This window comes from Buteo buteo, chromosome 6 (genome assembly GCF_964188355.1).
Source record: "Buteo buteo chromosome 6, bButBut1.hap1.1, whole genome shotgun sequence".
Lineage (NCBI taxonomy): Eukaryota > Metazoa > Chordata > Aves > Accipitriformes > Accipitridae > Buteo > Buteo buteo.
This window is the reverse complement of record NC_134176.1, coordinates 53288014-53309930: the sequence shown is the minus strand read 5'-3', so window position 1 is coordinate 53309930 and position 21917 is coordinate 53288014. Positions and strand designations below refer to the sequence as shown.

Here is a 21917-nt window from a genome sequence, read left to right as displayed (position 1 = left end):
TTAACATGGTTTGCTAGTGTCTGCTGCTCAGCATGCTAAGTTACTAAATATTTTGGGAAAGTTTTCTATTGGGAAGATGTATGGCGATTCCATTTGAAATGTATTTTCTGCCCTACTTGGTGTGGTTGAAAAGCTTATGTTGGAATGTAACAAATATCTAGGAGGGATACCCCATGAACACGTTTGGGATACAGGAGAGAGAAACAACAAGAACAACAAAAAAAAGAGAGAGAGAGAGAGATCTCTTCCTGAATCCTATGCCAACTTTCTTTGTATTCTTACATAGTTTTTCTGAGCTGTCCATTTCTCTTTTCCCTTATCTATGAATTCAGAAGACTAATGGTTGTATACTCAAGAGTAGCTTTAATACAGTGGGTAATGTTTGTAAGGTATTGCAGTTGTAACATACTAGAGCTACTTGAGAGTCTTTCAGGATCTTGAAATAAATGATCCATAATTACAGATCTTGTCTTCCACGTAGCATTGATTATAAACAGTCTACAACTGTGATATCACCAAACTACCATTCCTTTCAACTTGAACTGAAATTAACTTCTAGTACTCTATTAGTCTGCTTGATGTGGTTTCAGAATTTTTTAAGGAAACACTATGTGGACCACAGACTTGTAGAGAGAATGCTAACTTTGTATAAACCTAAATATTGCTTAGGTCACAGGCAATATAAATTGTAAATAGAGATCAATCTTTGTACAACTGCCAAAACAACACAGATGAACATATGTTAACCTATGGGATCTTGTTCTGGGTGTATGGCTTGCCAGGAATTGCAAACAGGTATTTAAGAAACACAGCTTCTCTCCTCCTTCTAAATTTTCAGATAAGTAGAAAATCTAGGATAGATCCAAGGTGAAAGACAGAAAAACATTACTTTAAGAGTATTACCAACATGTGAAAGAGTCAAATGTAGAGTACTGAATGACTTGACTGACAATGAGAAATACATGGTATTATCGGGTTGCTCAATGGGTTGGAAGTGACTGGAATCTCTTACAAATACAATAGATTCTGCGTGAAATTAATTCACCTGAATTCAATTTCTGCAGAAAATTTTACAAAACCAAGACAGCCTCACTGTGAAAGCCAAAGACTGAAGGAATCGGAGACCAGACGATCCCTTCTCTCCAAGGGGTGAGCTCTGCAGACCAAGGTCACAAACGTGGGCATGTCAGTAGGTAGCTCTAAGTTGTTTCTCATCTTTCCTCCACACCCCAGTTTCAACTGCTTCATCCTCATTAGATCTGCCATGAAAAACCACCACTTTTTTCTGCAAAGGCTAAAGTTGCTTAACATAATGTAGAGGTGTTACTTTATCTTTACAAATACATATGCACACTTTGAGTAACACTAGCAATATCTGTAAGACAAAAGAAAAAGTTTAGAAACTTTCTGTAGTTTTCTCCCTCAGAACTGGAGACAGTATAGGAAATTTGGTGTTCCGTCAACCGAGTAAGCAAGCATCCAAATCAGAAGTTCCAGTTCCACTTGGTTTCAGTTCCAGGATTTTTTTCAGGTGCACTATGAACAAACTAAACTGACAATATTCAGCATATACTCATAGAGGCAAGAGCTTGGGACGGAAGCATTTGCAGTTATTTTCATAAGAGACAACAGGCAGCAGCACACAGCAATAGGGTAGCTGACTCGCAGAAAGTAACATTTATTTAGGTAAGGTGTTATTTTCCTTAGAAATAAACACACTTGGGGGCCTAGCATCTCTTTATAAGCTCTTTACAACCCAGCATAGCATCAGGTTACAAAGTCCATTCATATAATGTTTGTAAGTTCTAGTGTTAATGCCACTAATGGTGCTCCAGTGTAGAGTGCAAGACAGATCAATGTAAATCTTTTCATTAGTTTGTGGAAAGAAAAACACTGGGCATGAGGCAAGGAAAAGAATACTTTCTGTAACATTTAGATCAAGGGGAAAACAGTCCATGAAAGGAACTTTCTAACCTCCTGTCTTTTCACAGCCTATGATTTGGTGGGAGTTGGTAAAGTTAGCAAAAGGGGAAGAAAACAAGATTCGCAAAAGAGTAGTAAAAGTTAACTGCCCATAAACCACCACTTCTCTCAGCTTTTAGGGCAGGCGCCATGATGCTGTAAGATTTTGCCCCACTGCAGGAGATCAGTGTTTCCAAAATGCCTTGAAAAGGTTTATGAGGCCTTGAAATATAACCATTTTCACACTGGCTGGGGTGACTCTACTTAAATGCTTTCCCTTCTTGATGGCTATTGGTGTTCTGGTTTCTACCCTGACCAGCTAGGTTAGGGAAGTCTGGCTGAAGAAAAAAGCGCGGCCTAGCTGCTGCAGCAGCACTGGCCTGGAAGCTTGCTGATCTTACTTTTAATCCTGGTTCTGTTACTTATTTCCAGATAAATGCTTGACATCCATTTGATTCTTGCTTCTACTTCAGCCTCTCAGAAGTATGTGCAATATTCACCTCACACAGACATTGTAAGACTTAACCATTCTAGACCTTTCAAATTTTGGGGTGGATAGAAGAACAGAAAAAAGTTAACTTTATCCTCTCTTATTATTTGTAAAAATAAACCTTAAACTACTGAAACTAATATTTAACTAACCAATGCTACCAAAGTAACTGACTGTGGCAATCCTCTGCTAAAATGTGTACCTTCAGCAGAGATATAAAAGATATTAGAAGAAATACCTACAGCTCTGCTGTGTATCTAACAGCTCTGGGCGTGGAAGTTCTTCCACTAAGACCTTCAGGCTCTTAAGCTGCATGTGATACCATAATATAATCAAATGTTTTTTAAGCTACTGAGACCTAACAAGTTATTGCCCATCAAGCAAACTACTATAATTGGTCACAGGCAATCCCCCCCAAACCTCTTTCCATTGTGCAATAGGATTAGATAGGCTACTGAGGTTCAAGATAAACTGAATTATTATATATTTGCCCCATACCAAAGACGCATATGAGCACAGCTGATGATATATAATAATCAGATAGCAAGCTTGAGCTCTCAAGCTCCCTACTCCCCCACCTCCCACCTCAAGGTAAAACGGGACTGAAAAGAGCATAAAGTTCCTCTTTTGGAAGAATAAGCGTTTTATAGAAAGTTTCCCAAGACAAATTTTGGGTTCAGACTGAGGACCCGATAACCCCAAATTCCCACATTTTTCTGCCTATGAATTGTAATCTGCCCCCTCTTTCTGGACTGCCTTCCTGTTTCTACAGCTGGTTCCCTGTTCCAACAACTTCCTTGTTGATCACAGATATCACTTTTAGTATGCAGTTCTTCAGCAAAGATACCAGCTGGGTCAGCTAAAACCAGTGCCATCTTTGTTTCTTTACACAGGCTTACGAGAAACCCTCAGAAAACTTTATACTATTAAGAATTAGACAGTAATTTGTTGTTTCTAGAAAGTGATAAGAATTCAGGTTTAAAAAAAAATAATGCTTATTTGGTTTAGCACCCTTAGCAATATTACACAATCAAGTTCAACACACCTAAAAGCTGGCTGGCCCAATCTTCTCTCTGTAATTGGGGCGGGGGGGGGAGGAGCTTCATTCAGAGAGAAATTTAGAGCTCTGGTACCTTAAAATACCCCCTGAACAATCTGTTCTCCTCTTAAGGGAGCATGAGGAGACAGAGTAAGTGACCAGCTGTGGGCCATGATCTTTCTTTCCCTTCAAGCCCTATACTAAAAAAATGATCTGAGGGCCTTCTCATTTTCCCAGAAAGGCAAAAAAATTTTAAATGAGAACAAACAAGAATCATAGAACCATTTAGGTTGGAAAAGACCTTCAAGATCATCGAGTCCAACCATTAACCATGAATGGTCAAACCATTAACCAAGAACGTAGGGTACATCTTTTAAAAAATAATTCATGTGTTTCAGGCTATGGAAAAAACGTAAGAGCAATGTGAAAGTAAAAATCAGATTCTTTGTCCCCATACACAGACTACTATGTAGGAATCTTAAGAGTTAATCCATTAAATTAATGCAATACTGGCAAAATCGTGCTAACTTGGCTAAAAGTGAAAAGCTTTCTGAATTATTTTGAGGTTTTATAGATCAGATTAAAAGCACCTTTCAAACTTGACCTAAGTTGGTTGTGTTGTGTCTATTTGTCAACAAGGACCTATCCAAGGAAAGCAGTAGTGCAGACATTTGTATAAAGAATGCTCATGACATCAGCATGCCACTTTTAAGGCTAAAAAATGGGGACAGCACTTTTGGGGTTGTCTGATGATTAAGATAAAGACTAATCCATAATTCAACATTGGGTTTTCCCAAAGCTCAAACCAGAAGTTTCTCCAGATGGGAAGAGGAGGAATGAGCAGAACAACACAGGGTACATACAGCTGTTTCCAGTTTAGCTAAGGTTTGCTTCCAATGGAACATGACAATGTTGTTCTAATACTGTTTCTGAATTTTCATTCCATCTTGAAGCTCTTGTTTCTGAGCTATGCATGATTCCCAAGTAAAGCCCTGAAAATATTCATCTATTTAACTTATACAACTTACGTGAGCGGCCTATAGAGGAATATTCCTTAATTACAAGACACTTCTGCAGGATGAGCAAGCAAAACAATAGTGTCCTACATTTTAAGAAAGATATTCTAGATAGACATTTTGTGGTGCTGGTTTTTATTGTAATTCAGTCTCAAAAAATATCTCTTCAAAAGTAAAGCAGTGGGCGGATTTAATCACCTGGCTTAACATTCTCCACTGTAGTAATTTCAGCCATGAAACAAGCACATCTGCCTACTTCAGATACAACGGAGAGTGAAAACTAAGTCTTTCCACCATCCAAACTTCTTTTTCTTCCTTTTTCTTTTTGAAGCTGCTGATTCATAACGGGACAGGGGTCAGAGTTCAAAATGCTAGTCCTACTCTTCAGATACCAGCCACGTGGGGGTAAGTAACTTCTACTGGCTCTTACTTTTACTGCTGTATACTACTTGACAAATGCTGACTCAAGAACTAAGGGTAAAGGAAAAAGTTAGTGCAAGCTCAGATATTCATCTCAAGCTTCTTGCACCGCAGTCTTCCTCAGATTCTCATCTTTAGTGCTTTGAAAAGAATCACTTATATCAGTTACAGTAATCCATATGTACAACACCACATACCATGCATATAAGAGAATGGCTCTTTGAAACCATATCTGTTAAAGTTAACATTTTGAGTCTTGCTTCCATACTTTCAAATAATTTGCAGGGGTTTTGTTTGTTTGTTTGTTTTGGGGTGTTCTTTTGTTTTTGTTTGGTGGTGGTTTTTTTAAAGGTTTTCATCTTCTGTTATGAAGAAGAGCCTTGTTCTGCTCAAAATCTGGCTCAAATATACAACACAGAAGCAGCTATTTTTAACAGCATAGTTCACATTCTCTGTCAAGAAATGGTAACATTTTAATATGCGTTTGAAATCCTGCATTATCTTGACCCCTAAAAATACAGATTTCTGCTATTTCTTGTCCTAGTGATAGTAACTTAGTTTTAAAAGTAAGAAGAACACAAGACTTGAATAGATAAAAATACCACTTAGCACTGGCATTCTCCCCTCCCTCCATATATTTCTGCACCTCAGACTTGCTTCTTTGATTAAGAAGTATGTCAACTCCACAACTCTGTTGCAGAAGGCAACATTGCATCAGCCAGGAAACCTGACTTGCTGCCCTGGCACCCTACAAATCCACTGCCAAAATACATTTCAGTTATGGAGCCAACAAATAGGTATCAACGCTATGAGCAGCAAGGAACCACCCTGTTCTTGGCCATGGCTGGGAATACTGTCGCAAAGCATGGAGACAGAGACAGCAAAAAAAGGAGCAGGATGAGAAAAAAAAAAGTCTCATAAAGCACTTGGAGCTTGAAAAACACATAACGTAAAAATGGCTACCATTTACTGCATTCCCTTTGCTCCCAAAGGGCTTTCAGTTCCATCTTCCTATTTACAGCCAAATGACATGTGTTGACACCACGGAAATAACACAGCTGTAAAACAGTAATATAGATCCTACTCTGGCTTCCAGATACTCATATTTACATAATCATCACTGATAATGATGTAAAGACACAAAAAATAGCCCACTCTTTCCCTCCAGTTTCCAGGATTTTGTAGGGCTCCCTAATTACTCCAATTTCACCAGGCTGTTACTGTGAAGGGGCAGGCACACTTAACCTGAGGAGTAGTCAAAATTACTTGGATCTATACCATCCTTTTTATAAGTTTGTCCTCTGCACATTCCCTGTTAACCACATGAAACCAGACCTACAGTGAGCTAGACTTACGCTATCATTGATTCAACAGCAGTCCAGAAAATAATAGAAAACAAATATGTGTATGTAATTGCAGGGAACATTCAACTACTATATGACCACAAGTTGGGGGGTGGGGGGACTTTTAGCCACATTTCTTGACAAATGATGGACAGCTCCTGAAACTGAAAGCAATAGGTTTCTAGTCCCAGGGGTATTGCCTTCAAATATGTCTATGTTCTCAGGGTAGATCGGTTTTCCCTGCTGCAGACATCCTGCTGAGAGGTGAGGTCCCAAGCAAAACACAGGAATCTGACTGCAAGCCTTTGAGGTGGCAGGAGCCAAGGGGGGTTCAAAGACAAGGCTGGCTGGTGGGCAGCACCTCTGAGTATTGCAGAGGTTAGAGGTTAGTAAAGCAGGAGCCACTGGCCAATAAAATAGTGTTTGGAGAGCCCACTCTACAGATAAATTGGGGATCTGTTTACACCTTTCCCAGCTTTCTGAGTTACACACACTGATGCTTCCCACTGTGATCTTGTCCTATGTCCACCAGCATCTCCCCTCCTCAGCAGCTGCCCTGCTCTCTGCTGGTTGGCTTTATAACATGGCTAAAGGATGCTTGGAAACTTTTAATCAGCATCCAGCATCAAAAATAAATAAATAAAAGCACAACTGCCTTTATTTGTGTCAACTGCTGCAACAAGATCTGTCTTGTTTGAGATTTCCCATGACTGCTGTACTAATGCTGGGAGAATAGAAGCTTAAATTCCCTTGATTAGAGAAGCTAAACACAAAGCAAGCCCAGTGCCAATCACACACATGAAAGGACAGCTTTTTGAAGCAAGAAAAAAAATAATCTAGGTAGGGTTACCACCATATTATAGCGGTCAAAAATCAGCACATACCTCAATTTCAGAGCCTAAGCCCTATACCAGGAAGAACCTGCCCTTTTGAAGAAGACATGTTTTGCTCAGTTTCCTGTAAGCTATATAGCTCTATTTTATATAAGCATAAACATACATATACCCCCATACACACAGTTCTCAACATTGGACAATTTTAACCACAGACATTACTGCCAGCATTGCTTGAATACAGATATACTTTACTGACTTCTGCAAGGATAAAAGCTGAAGGACTGGCAATCATGGCAGTTTTTTCCCATATCTATGGAAAAAATTCAGTTTAAGACATGGTGCTGCTTTTTAACGCCACACCTTAAAAATAACTGATCTTAGCTCAAGCTATGTAAAAATACCTCATCCTTTATGACTCAAACTGTGCATGGCTATATGGCTGTCTGATGAAATAGATAAGGTGATTAATAATTGCTGGTTGTGATAATACTATGTGATGGTCATACTGCAACAGAACAGGATTGAAAATAGTTTTACATGGACAAAATAATTGATAAACATCAACAAGAGTTATTTATTTCTTCTTGGAAAACATCTGAAACAGCATGCTGAAGAGGAATATTCTTTACTGCATGAAGCCGAATTTTGTAAAAAAGAGAAGCAACCGCAAAGATAAACATTAAAGCTTATTACAGAAGTCCTTGCTACCCCAAAAAAGATGGAAAGTACACCACTGACCAGCATTTGCATATTTATTCTGTATTAATCTTTTGCTTCACCTGAACAATTAAACACATGAGGAAGGAGTTGTTTTCCCTTCCCCCTTGATATATATAACTTGGCCTCTGCAATAGACAGAACTCACATCTCAGGAAATTCCCTGAAGCACTGGCTACTAAACACAGGTAGTAACAGATCACAAAAAAAACAAGTGGTGAGGAAAAGCACAGAGCCTGGGCTTGGTGCTGCTAGCTTACTGAAGCATTTCAGACAGTAGGTTAATGTGTGTTGCATTCATGCTCATGCTTAACCTAATCACCAGATTCAGGATCCAGAACATTTTTCCCAATGCCTCAACAGCTACCATTGATATTTTTTGCTTTTGTTTGCTGCAGTGTTGAGAAGCATTTTATGGTAGACTGTGGCATGTGGGGGAACAGAGATGAAGTATTCTGTGGACCCCCTGGGACCAGAATTCCATTACCAGCTGAGTCCGGTTGCAGGAAACTGTATTTCTTAAGCTTAACCATAATCTAACAACTTCTATCCCTGATTCCCTACTCCACTATCAGTATCCTGGAATATGCACACCCTCTGTAATACTCCTCTCCAGAGCATCTGTACAGGTTTAAGCCATCAGGACACAATATCTGCCAGGTGCCATTTTTGTTTCTAAAGAGCATTCAAATTTGTCAGCTAATGGAAAAAGGAGGAAAAAAAGAAGAAAAAAAAAAAAAGAAGAGCAGAGAGGAAAGGAAGGAGCCAACCCCCAGACACAAGTTACATCACTTGCAAGCCAAAGGGCATTACAGTATGTTCCTAGCACAGCCCACTTTTTCATTTGTAACAGATACATAGTTCTCCTATAAACAGGCACCTAAGAAACTGTTAGATATATCTGCACAATTTACAAAAATTAAAGGAAAAGCCATCTAAAGATTATCTGGCAGCAGACTGTTTCTATAGAACCTGTAAGACCTTTGTAACTTAAAAGCCAAACGTTCCTACTGTGTTGTAGGATACATTTGATTTAGTCATTAAAACAGGATCCAGGACTTCTAAATTCCACTTCTAATATTATGATTTGACCTTGTACAAGTTATTTATGCCTTATATCCACTCATCAGTAAACTGGATACAATACCAAGTTGTATTTACTACTACTATTTAATATACTTACAGGCAAATTACTACAGTAATGCAGTGTATTTATACTATATATAGGTAAATGCTAAAGTTGTAACACTTTCAATAATGAAAGGGTAAGTGGAGCAAGTGAATTTGATAAAGAAATGTGATGTGGTACAGACTAAGCAGCAGCAGAGATCAGAGAGTAACAAAGAATGAGCATAACACCAGGAGAGATGCTTAATCATCCATTTATCTGCAGCTAACCGCTTCATGTGCATGACAGAATATTTTCAAATATTCCTTCTAAAAGTACATGTCTTTCCAATTTTTGGACCATCTGGGTTTATCTGTAGTCTATTCAAGCTGTGTATAGCAATCTGCAAAGTGTAAGTACCAAAAGCCCACTTTGCAACAACATACAGACTCTTAAAAAAAAAAAACCAATATTGTCTTAAAATAGCATAATTTCCCTCTTACAGTTGAAGTTTAACCTTTTGTTGTTTAGAGGCTGCAAACCTAGATACAAAGGCAGCCCAACTGCATCCTATGAAAATTATTCATTGAGGTGCTGATTGCTCTCAAATTTCTGAGCTCTTTCTCAGAGATGCCATGAAGACCACTCTGTAATACAAGCATGGAAACAGTTTTCTTCACTCTGGAAAGCAACAGGGCAGGACAGACAACAGGGTAAAAAAAAAAAAAAAAAAAAAATCTAGGATAAGGATACTCTCCGCAACAAATGAGGAGGGGAGGGGGGAGCAATGAAAGTCTCATATATAAATGCCAAGGATTCTACAACTCCCCTGGTGATACTGGCAGTAAGCCAGGAAAAAGTTTTGTCTTTCCTTTGCTGTTTGCAGCAACAAATCTTTCCTCTGGGGGAGGGGTGAGAGGGCTGGAACTAACTTCAGTGCATCTGATAAGATGGCAAATTGTCCAGCCTTGACATTTATGGGGGACCCGCAGCTCCACTGAAGCACTCTGGGAGGATTAAAGCAGGGTTAGCCTCTCCAATCACACTCCTTAAAATGCTACAAATGGCAGACAGATGAAAGTTCGTTTAAATTTGATAATGATGAGTCTAAAGAACCCCGAGACAGAAGCTGTCCCCTGTCAGGGAAAGAACTGCAGCTGGAAGTTGAATATTCTCATTAAAAGGACCTGTAAAAATATAACTATGCTCAAAGAGCTTCCAGTGTCCAGATATTGAAATGAAGTTCTGTTTAATTGGCTAACAAGAACTAAATCCCATCTCTTTTATGTGAGCTGCACCACCCACAGGAAAACTCCACCACCCATTTGCTTTAACTCTATCCAGGACCGTTTCACTGTAAGAACGGGATGTTTCACACACCAGCAATGATTGCCTGGAGCCAGCAGAAAGGCTCATATAGCTGTCAGCAAGCTGATAAGAGTTGAAATTACTCTACAGAGCCCTCTTTAAAGAAGAGCCAAAGAAGCACATTAAATGAAAGGGAGGAGGGGTCAGAAAAGCCAGCCACTCATGTTGTTTTAACGTGGCACTAAAACAAGTCATTGATTTATGCATGTGTCTTCAGCTCTCTTTGACCCAGAGTCTGAACTTTTCTTCAGGTCAGGGCTGAGGCTCATGGGACATGCACTAGAAAAACCACAATAAGCTTGTCCAGGTATTATGACTGTGGGAACAAACATTGCAAACTACAAGTTTTCTATCCACATTTTTTAAACTGTATTTACATCCCTTTTTAGCTTTTAATTGTTCACACCAGCTGAAAAGACAAGAGGTTGTGATTATCTAAAACTTTAATTAATAAAAATCAAGAATGCTGTGTGGCCACTATTTGAGAGAGTATCTTGTGGGGCTTCAGGAAGGTGAATTATCCATTCATACAAAGAAGGAAACTATACATCACAGTCAATATTCTCTCACAGAAGTGTTTGGCAGCCAGTGAAGTTAAGATGCATTTAAAAAACCCACTGATGATCTGACAAGGTTATTCCACAAGGCACTGTAAGACCAAGGTCTCCTGCAAACCCAAGTCCTGAAGTTGCATCACTGTGACCGCACCAGGTCTGACCAAATGGCGTTCTGCTTCTGTATTCAGTCTCTGACAATGGTCCACAGCCTGTACCTTAGGAACTGCCCCACACAGACACAGCAAGCATAAGCCACCACTTCCCCAAAGTACTCTCCAGCTTCCAGAATTCTGCAACTTAGGAACTTCTAAGCCAGGAGGTCTATCTTTGCATTCATCTCTGACAGATTTTCCTTCTCTGGATTTCTTCATTCACCCTTTATGCCACTAAAAACCCTTCACTCACACAAAATGCTGAAGCAGCAATCCCCACAGACTACCTACTAGTTCTGGGAAAAGATCATCTCCTTTTTTATTTTTTTTAGACCAGGTTCCCAATAATACAAGTTCTAGGAAACATCAAATGAAATTGTATCAAACAATGTACAGCAATATCCATTCACTTTCTTCATGGCCTTCTTATTTTATAGTTCTGTATTATATTCTTGCTCCTCATCTTATTCCCGATCATTCATTTTCAAGATGAAGACTGTTAGGCTATTTAATCACTCTTGTCGTGAAACCTTTGATCACCCTTGTTCTATTATATCCTTTTTAGGATGGGACAACCATAACTATGGACTGTATTCAGGGTGCAGACATACAACAGGTTCATGCAGTGGCATAGCATTTTCCATTTTGTTCTCTACCTCTTTTTTAAAAATTCTTTATATTACTATTTTTGACCACAACTGACCATGGAATTTATATTTTCACACGCCTATTTATTATAGTCTAAGAACTCTTTTCGAAGTGACTGCAGCTAGTCGAGAGGCCATCATTGCCTATGAGAAGGCTGTATAAGTTGCATATATACCCCTTTCTTTGTATACTGCATTTCATTTGTCACTTTATCATTTGGTCATGCTATACCTGAATTTCTTTGGTCTAAGATGTGCCAGTTCCAAATAAAACCTTTCCTAAAGCAGAATCATTCATAAGGGGTAACTGCAAGGGGTTTTTGTATTACTGTTAGCTTGAGCTGCAAATTTTCCCTTAGTAAGCTATGCTGTTCTGGGTTGCTTACCTTCTACACAGCTACCTAATTTTATGGTATTTATCTACAATATCTCCACCTCTCCATAAGCTTGGTTGAAATTGGGCAGTAACAGAAATCAGCATGCACATTGCACGTGATCATACCCTTGTTTCCCTAGGAAACCAGGATGAAAAGAATTCCTGCACTCAAGAACACTAGCTCTTCATTCTTGTACCATTAGGGCACACAAAGTTACTCAGTCTTCTAGACTAGATATTAATTCAAAAGTTTTATTTTTAGGAGGTGGGGAGTCTTATAAAGTCAAAAAGGAACAGGCGCACAAAACCTTCTTTTGAAAAATAAACTCTTTACCTAAAATTCATTCAGTGAGAAAGAATGCCTAAATAAACAGAGGAATAACTCTTCTATTCCCATTGCATAGTACTTTCATATTCTGCGCCTATGCCTTAATGAGCCTATCTGTGTTAAAAGACTTCCAAGTATGTTGATACTTAGTGAGGAAAAATATTTCCAAAATGTCTGTATATTCAGATAGACAGATTCATCTCACAAAAAGAAGGGAAAAAAGGCGCAGAGGCTCAGATATAAGTTGAGGAAAACTTTCATACAAGTTAAAGGCATTTATGTATCAACTACAGTGGTAAAATATGTTTCTAGATATTAACAGTCCTTCAAAGCAAAACATTAGAAAAACTCTGTTTAGAGGGAAACTATACAAGGCATGGGATAAGCAGACACCAGCAAAGTTTTGTTTTGTTTTTTTTTCCTTTACCTATTTCACTCTTCTTCAGGAGCAAGACAAAATTTCACATTTCACTATCATATAGGTCCATTACATTTACTTCTACTTCTTGCCCCTCCACTTCTAGAACTTTGCTGTTACCTGCGTGCTAGTTTGCGGTGCAGAGAAAATGAAAGCATAAGGATGCAGCATCAAGTCTGCTGGATCAGTAGCTGTGCAGCTGAACTGCTTATCAACTTGCCTCTGGGCACTTCTGCCAGTGTTTCAGACTCCATATGGAACTATTTGTGAGAGGGGGATGGTTCAAGGAAGCTTCAAAGAAAATGGGAACGACAACATTACTGTAGAAAACAGACAAGACAGCAATCTCAGAGATGCATAAGTTTCACCCAGACCCCTATTAATTTTAGCAGCTCAACTAGCAGAGGCTCTTTTTGATGGTCAATATGCTGGAGTTTATAAAAGCTATCATACGTTAGTCTCCAGTTCTCATGGACATAGGCTGTACACGTAGTATTGAAAATATGTAACAATTTTTCACAGCAGTGTAGACTAGGCCATGAGCACAGAAACTATTCCCTTTTGTGAGCAAAGACAGGAAACTGAACCAGGAACTGTTGAGGGCATAATGTTCTGCAAGTTTGAACAATAAAAGTTTAAGTTAATACGGCTACTCTCCAGAGACCTCACAGAATCAGGACAGTAGAAATTAATTCTGATTTCACACACTCCAGCTCTGCGCAAACCAATAAACCTCTTTCCTGGTCCATACCATGTAATGTCTCACAAAACAACTGAGCAAAATAAAGTTGTATTATAGGAAATCGCAGCCCAGGTTACACCAGCTGTAGATCCTAGCAGATGATGACTCCAAAGCTAAAGCACCTATTTTATCATTTTCATGATAGTACTGTGATGCTCATGATCGCTGTACAAACCATAAGAAAATATTTTCAAATCTTATATATTTTAAATGTAATGACTTCTCTTTAAGAGCCTTCCTCTCTTCTCCAGCAGATGTACGGCTAGAAGTACTTCCAGAAACAAAGCAAAAATTAAGCACAGATAAAATTTTACTCATTAAAAGCAGACAATCTGTTTCAACTTGAAAAAAAATTATACATATATACATGTGTGTATGATATATATATATATATATAAAAATAAAAATCTTGGTGCATGATCTCCAGAGAATCAACTGCAATAAAATACTGTAAAAAGAGTACCTAATCAACAAAGAAAACTGGCAAGCTAACACTTACAATAAAATTTGTTTTAATTATGAGGTTTTCCAACTAAGGATAGGAATGTCATAACCAAGACAACCACTTAAACCAAAGTAGACAGCAAGGCTCCAATCCCACAAAGGTTATCAGACCCAGAAAGTCTGATAGGTATTCATCCTACTAAAAACCAGGAGAGATTTAGAGCAAGGATTTGTTCTGTTTGGCTAAAATGAGGATGATCTCAACCATACTCATGTCAGAACATGTCAACTAGTTTCTTAATTTACTGAAAAAGTACGTTAATTGGCAGGTACTGGCAAAGCATGTTTTACAAGTCTTTATCAAAAACGTATTGTCTCCCCTAGTGGAATTTTATGTGCAACAAAAACAGTTTTTGAAATAAAACCTAAACACATCCTAACTGCAAAGGAAACAGTAAGATGTTGTAAAACAATTTTCATATCAATTTTAATGAAAAGTCTTTGCAAAGATCACTTTTGTGTCATTTTAACATCAGTTATGGACCAATCTTTTTGTAACTGTTACATCAAACTCCAAGTGTTTCACAATGTACAAGCAAGAAAGAACATGATCATTGTGATCTAACTATCTTTGTTTCCATCTCGATAAGAGCAATGCTCAGTGAAAACTAGAATGGACTGGAAAAAAACCCAAACATATCACAAGACCAGTTTCAGTCAGTCCTCTTCCACTTGACAAAAAACAAGCATCAAAATATTGTATATCAAGTGTTACTAGCCCTTGAATTTGAAGCAGCAAAAGGAAGCAGTTTAAAAATTATCAAGAAATTTGGGTTACTTGCAAAACCAGAATATTTTGACACTTTTGTTGCCCTTCCATGGCTAAGCAGACTAAACAACTGCTATAAATCACATCTGAAAACATGTATAAATCATTTCAGTTCATTTGCAGATCCATTCTATACATGGGTAATAGTTGAGTGTCATTTTAGTAGTTCCTTGCCCGAGAAGCAAAATAGAGCACATAGGACAAATTCACTTCGCTTCCAAACTACCTTAGCACCACCCTCCTCAAAAGGTTCATTCCAACTTCAAATTCTTTCTTCTCCTATCATCACTTCAGCCTTATTTTCTGAATCTTTATTCATTAGCTCCTGTATTGTCACTGAAGTGAAGACACTGAAAAAAACTGGGAAGACATTTTGTCTAGCCAAAAAGTCCTACGATACTTTCTCAAACCATTTAAATCGAAAGACAGCAAGTAAAGTGTGCAGCTGCTCCCTACTGTGAGACTGATGGGTAAGAAGGAAACAAAAATCTGTAGCACAGGTGGAATATTAGTGCATATTTATCAATGAGGAAAAGCAATCAGGTTACTGGTAGTCCACACAGTATCAGTCGCTAAGTACTTTTTCACCCTATCAGATAGCTAGAACTTAGTACCATGTATCAAGCAAGGGAATTTCACAGATGCTTACACTGCGACTTTACCTTGTAAATAAGGTTGACAGGACATGAAATGTATGGATAACACGTGTAAGTAACCTCAATATGCAGACAGAAATAAATTCACAAGGACAAGAGAAAGACAGACCTTGTGATTTCATCCTGACACTCTTACTACCAAAGCACACAACTATATCCTCAACAAAAGCATCAAGATGGGAGGCTAAGCTTTAGAAAAAAAAAACACCCCATATTTCCCACCTTCAGTCAATAGAATCACAGGTTCCAATATGTTCAGTGATGTTTTGGACCCAGTGACAATGACTACCACAAACGGTCTATACTACAACAAAATTAACTCCAGACACAGATTAGAACTGCATTCTGGGTATTAAAATATCTTCTATTTTAACGTAATTTTATGGAGTTACAGATATATATAGATATATAGATATAAAACTTATAGATAATCTGAATTAAGGGAGGGGGGTGTTGGTTTGTTTCATGTTGAGGGGGTTTTTTGTTTGTTTAACAAACTAGTGTTGTTTCCTGATTTCATACTTTAAAATAACTGTTTAAGCTGTCCATAATGTCAAGTGCATTCTCTGTAGAAAGAGAACACTATCCTGAAATGATTATTTTATGATATTAGTAAAATGGACAAGAAAATCAATGCATACTTTAACAGACCATTAATGTCAGTTTTAAAGCTTTGTTAGGAAAAACTCCCTAGTGTTAACATCTCTACATTCATGTCAGAGAAAAAAAGAAAATAAAGCAAAATCATGTTTCTAGGAGCTGTAATAGCAAAGCTACTTTTTCACCTGCCATTCCTGCTGGCAACTTGGTGCTGCCAGTGGACCCCACCAAAACGGTTCATTTGTGTGAAGGGACTAAAGAGAAAGGAGACCCCTGATGGCTGCTGAGATATTTGCAGACTCTCTGTACAGAGAATGAAGTGAAGCTGGCAACGGAGTTCAGGCATGAAAAGACATTTACCACTAAATCTGAGAGTCTACTTTTTCACACATATCCAGTACTAATATACACTGTGCAGCTTTTAGCACTGTCTAGGTAGAAATAACTAGAGTGTTGTAGGCTACACCGTGAAAAAAACATGCCTTGGGTCACTTCTTACAAGGACCACACAAAAGATGACTTTGCCACTAAGGTTGTGTAAGGCGATTTCAGAAACATGCCTTCATAATTCTTGCAGAAATTCGACTACAGAAATCCTATGTGTCTTTAAAAGTCACCTAAGATCAGATACCTTACTTTTTCCCTACATACGTAGCTCTTACTTTCTCAGCTCCTCATCAGGAAAAACAATGACAACAGTCATCTCCCTACCATATAACAATATATGTTCAGGTACAATAAGGTGACAAGGATGAAAGATCCTAGATACAACTTCACAATACATGTTAATATCTTACTTCTTTGCTGGCCCAAAAATGTCATCTACATATTCCAACCACCAAAAGACCAACGTGGTTGAATCCTACCTCCTAATCTGACAACAGAACTCTTCACACTATGTGGAAATCCTCACACAGCTACCAGTCCTCATCTGTTCAGTTTGTACCTTATGTGTGAGCTCTAGAATTAGAGCAACTGATGATGATAGTGTCCATAACAGCAAAGCTAACAAAAAACAGGAATTGGCATCAACTGGAGTGAACTAGAAGACACTTCCTTTTGACCATATACTCAGCCCACACAGACTTCATTCACAAGTTTGCACAGTTCATGACCTCAGCTCTTCCAGTCACCAAGGAAGTAAAATTTCCCTCTCAGAGGAATTGTCAACTTAGTTAAAATATTTAAAACATTTTGCACTTAATGTTTCCCTCACATTTTGAGCAATTAAAATTTATCTACAAACCAAAGCCTCTCTTGAGATAAAGACATACTCTTGAACTTCTTTAATACAATATAAGTAACATGTAGAAAAAAGAAGCATGTTAATATATGTGAGTAGGGAGTCCACCTGCATTCAGGGAGAGCTTCTATCCCAGGGTGCACTAAGAAAGCAGAGGAGATGCAAGAAAAAGTTAAATTAATGAAAGTGGAGTTTGACTACATTGGTAGAAACTGACAGTCTCCACTCATGGCAAATACCACATGATCTTTATATGAAAAAGCAGATAGTCAAAACCTCAATTTCACATTTCAGGAGATCTCCTGCAAGCCAGGATGGGGAGGCTTTGATCACTGTGGATGCTAAAGTTGCTATAATATATTTCACAACAGCATGTACATTAACGTAGTAGGTTAGAGAAAATCCACTCTGAGTAACTGAAGTCTGCCTACTGAAGTGTTCTGCTGCAACTGCAATCATACGCAATGTTCTGAAATTCCTGACCTGATGGGTAATGCAGTACTGATCAACCGCTACTGTTCAACACATTTAGCTGCACCAGTGATGGGTAGAGACACGACATTGAAAAGTAATGATTGAATGAGTATGTTTAGCATAAAGAAAGAAGAGGGTTGAATAATCCAAACATTAACATGAGTATAATGGATGCTTCTGCATTCCAACAGACTTCACAGTAAGGCAGGTGTATGAACCTACACTCCAACCATAAATGAAGTAATTTAAATACAGTACATGATTTTACCTGTCTTTGCATTTCTTCAATCTGTCGCTGGGGGACACTTTGCAGAATACTGTACATTTCAGGCATCTTTTCTTCAGGGATGACAACAGAGGCCCTATAAGCAAAAAACACAAAACAAATGGTAAAAAGAGAAGAAAGAAGTTCTACATTAAAAGATGTCAACAGCTTTTCCAACCCAGAATCTTGTCCTATTCTAATAAGACACATTCAGAACATATTAGCAGAAAGAAATAATCTTCTCTGAGTGTAATGAATTATTCTATAGCAGTTTCTTCACAACACCAGCCAGTCTGCCCACAGATAATGCCACAGAAGTCTGCGGACTGATCTGTACAGACAACCTAATAAATACGGAAGGACAGAGACTCAGAAATCCTGAATTCTCATCTCTGAATTGCCACTGACTTGCTGTCAGCCGAGATTTTTGGAGTGACCAAACAGTAATAGCATATGCAGTGCTATGTATACAAACTAGTAATTTTTGTATGTATTATCCTAAGATCACGTAACTGGGCATAGTGCGTGCATGGAAAAATAATCTAAGCTCTTAACACAGTGTACTCAGCTACAAAATAATTATACCTTTCAGTCTCAGATGAACTTAGGAATCATGACACAATGTAGGGAATTTAGCATTTTTAGCATATACTTTTCTTAAAAGAGCCTGAATGCAGACCAGTCCTCACTGAATTCAAGCACAAGATAATAAAGCAAGTCTGTTTTAGAAAAAATATCATTGGCTGCAGGATAACCAAATGCTCTGTCATCTCTGCCTCTTTGTTTTCCTCTCCTATTTTTGATGCATAATATATCAAGGACAAAGATTGCATGTATCTTACTCTGTATTCCCTGTAATCCCCAGTACACTTGACTTATCACACATTTATTCAAATAACTGAATCCAATGAAGTCTCTTATGCAGTGGTTCGATGAACAATAGTGAGGGTACAGACCTCTTCCAGTCCAGAACCTCAGAGAAAGGTAAAATGTAGGAGTCAGCAATGATCACTGGTACACAGCCAGCCTGAAGAACATCACTTAGCACAGCCTGTCCCAAGCGAGCTCCACGTAGAACGACACAGAACGTAGACTCCTGTCAACAAATGGTATCCAAAACACAGATGAGGAAAAAAAAAGGAAACGTTAGATTTGTAGTGTGTGTGTATGTCTGTATGTATGCATTACGCTTTCCTGCCCTCCCTTGTAAAAAAACAAGTCAAAAGGAAAGCAGGCTTGCTCCATGCAACCAATGTATTCTGAATTACTAGCTAATTCAAAATAATTATGCAACTTTATCTTCCAGAGGCTCAAAAATATCACAACTGGGGAGATGAGAAATCAGCTAATGGGACTATTCTATGCTTTATTTCAATGGCCAGACTTCAGAATTCTAATTGAGAAAATTCAAGGGAAAAAATAAGTTAAACAATTTGAAAGTCTGGCACAACAAGGTGAGCAACAATCAACATGAACTTAACGGGTACAAACTGTATGAAGCCAACTTAATTTTCTTCCATTATAGGACAATCCAGCTTTATGGATAGCAGAAAAGTAATAGATTTCATATCTCAACTTTAAAAGGCATTTGACATCGTCTTTGACAGCATTTTCATAGGCAAATTAAGAAATCATGGGCTAGATAAAGCCCTCATAGGCTTTATAGTTACATAAATTATAGTTACAGAACTCTAAGTATAAAGCAGTTACTGGTGGCTCACAGGCAAAACAGTCATGACCAAATCTTTCCTGGGTGCAACGGTATTCAATGTAGTTAACCAAGGAGCAGAATTAAGACCATACTTATTAGATCTGACAATACCTATGATTTTGTAGGATTAGCAAGCATAATGGATAATGGGATTACAGTTTGACATTATATGGATAAATTGACTAAAATATACTGATACGTATAGGGCTCAATACTTAGATAAAATAATCAACTGCACAAATATAAACCATGAAGTAACTGGCTAGGTTTTGCACTTTGCAGAAGAGGACATTTAATACAAAAGGACAGGAAAAGAAAGGGTATTCACAAGGCAGCTGTTGAAAAAGCAAACCATAGGTTGTATTAGAATGCAAAAATAAGCACAATCTAAAAGAACTGAAGGAATCACTCACTTTTCTCAGTAATAAAAGACCTCATAGCAGTGTGTTCAGTATTGGGCAATGCACTTCCAGGGGTAAAAAACCAGGATGATTACTTACCTTGAAAGTATGATCTACAAGGAAAGATTGGCTATATCGGTACTACTTATTCTGAAGGGGTGAGGGCAAGAAGAAGATGGCTAAAGGAAGCTTCAATGATATAAAAAGCTGTTGCAAAAAGGAAGAATAAAATCCACTTATGTCTACAACACACAAGACAAAATGCCATGAGTTCAAACTGCAGCAGAGAAGACTTCTTGACTATGCTGCACTCACCCTGTAAATAGGGACTTTGGTTCTCACTGTCACTGAGGAATCTTGCTACAGATTCAAGATCGCAAAATAAATGCTTGTAGAGTTTAGCTACACAAACAAGGAAAAAGCCCAAGTCAGTATTATCCCTAAGTTTAAGAAAGAAAAATTATAAAGTTGACACAGGGACTCCCACGGATAAGAAAACATCTGTCCAGCTTGCATTCTGTGGCCTGAGGAGAAAGAGCCAGGAGGCTCAGCAGGACAGCAAAACATCAAAATGGAACTAGGAAATACAGGGGGGTTTGCTGGCTCTTCACTTGTTTCCTAATGCAATCATAAGACTTGTGTTCATACCCATAGTGTACTAAAAGGCTTGAAAATGTCATCCAAGACTGCAAACAGGAAGCATTAGCAACCCAGAAGCCCAAAAGCCTATCTAGTAGGAAGTCTATAAAGGCAGCACTGGAAAGATGAACTGTGATCACAGTCCCCCTTCCCCCACTCTCAGACCAGAAGACATGGAAAAGAAGGGTTTGGGGAATGGAAGTTGTGGAGAAAATGAACACACATTTTAACCATTGACTTGCTAGATTACACAGCAGCAGGTGGAAGAGACTCTAGTAAGGTCTGGGAGAGAAAAAAAAAAAAGAAGCCCAGATGTGGACACACATGCTCATCTGGCCAGATAACCATTTTTCCTGTCTAGACAAAGGTTACTATAAATACATCTCCTCGCATCACCACTGTTATCAGCCAGACATTCCAAAGGGAGATGCAGGGCTCTGCAAAGGAAAGTATTTTAACAATCTCGGCATGTGCCAGCTCTCTTCTGAGTTATAAAATCGTATATAGCAAGATATAGATATAGATTCCCTGACTTGCTATCCTTGAGCAATCCAGTCTGCATTTAAGGAAATAAAGCAAACACTTTTTTTTTTTCCCCTTTTGGCTGAAAGTTTAGGACTCAGGGTGACCCTTTCCTCCCTCTCCCTCTCCTTCACGAGGAATTTTAAACATATTTCCTACAAAACATAACAGGAGGGGTGGAAACTTTGCCTTTCCTCAGCTTGTTTGTTATTTTATCATCATTTGCTGAAGTTCAAAGACAGATTATGTGCTGGTGGCCACAGACAGAGCACAGTGGCCTGTAGCATAACTCACTTCACCACAGTGCATGCCAAAGCACCTCTCTGTTAGTGAATTGCCAAGAGACATAGGGGTCTGAGAACGCTATCTAGTTTTATCTTCACTGATACATCAAAAGGCCTCTGAAAGTTGGGCCAAGGCCATGAAACACATTTCACCTAGATGTTTTCATAGCTGCATGCTGACACGTCTTCTAGCTCAGTCTGTCACATCTATACAGAGAATTTTGTAGGGTTTAACTACTAAGCTGCATACAAAAAAAATATAATCTGACCAATTCTCCTTAAACATAGCACTCTTTTTTTGCCCCCAAATAAATCCATGCATAAGGTCTT

General features: G+C 38.4%; 1 protein-coding gene across 1 annotated transcript in view; it reads right to left on the bottom strand.

Annotated features, from left to right (window-relative positions):
• Positions 1-21917, bottom strand: part of EXT2 (exostosin glycosyltransferase 2) — an 80231-nt gene that overhangs the window by 45385 nt on the left and 12929 nt on the right. The window contains exons 6-7 of the mRNA XM_075030958.1: positions 18987-19126; positions 18034-18127 (exon numbers count right to left, since the gene is read on the bottom strand). Coding sequence (XP_074887059.1) covers positions 18034-18127; positions 18987-19126 — 234 coding nt within the window. The remainder of the gene's footprint in view (positions 1-18033; positions 18128-18986; positions 19127-21917) is intronic.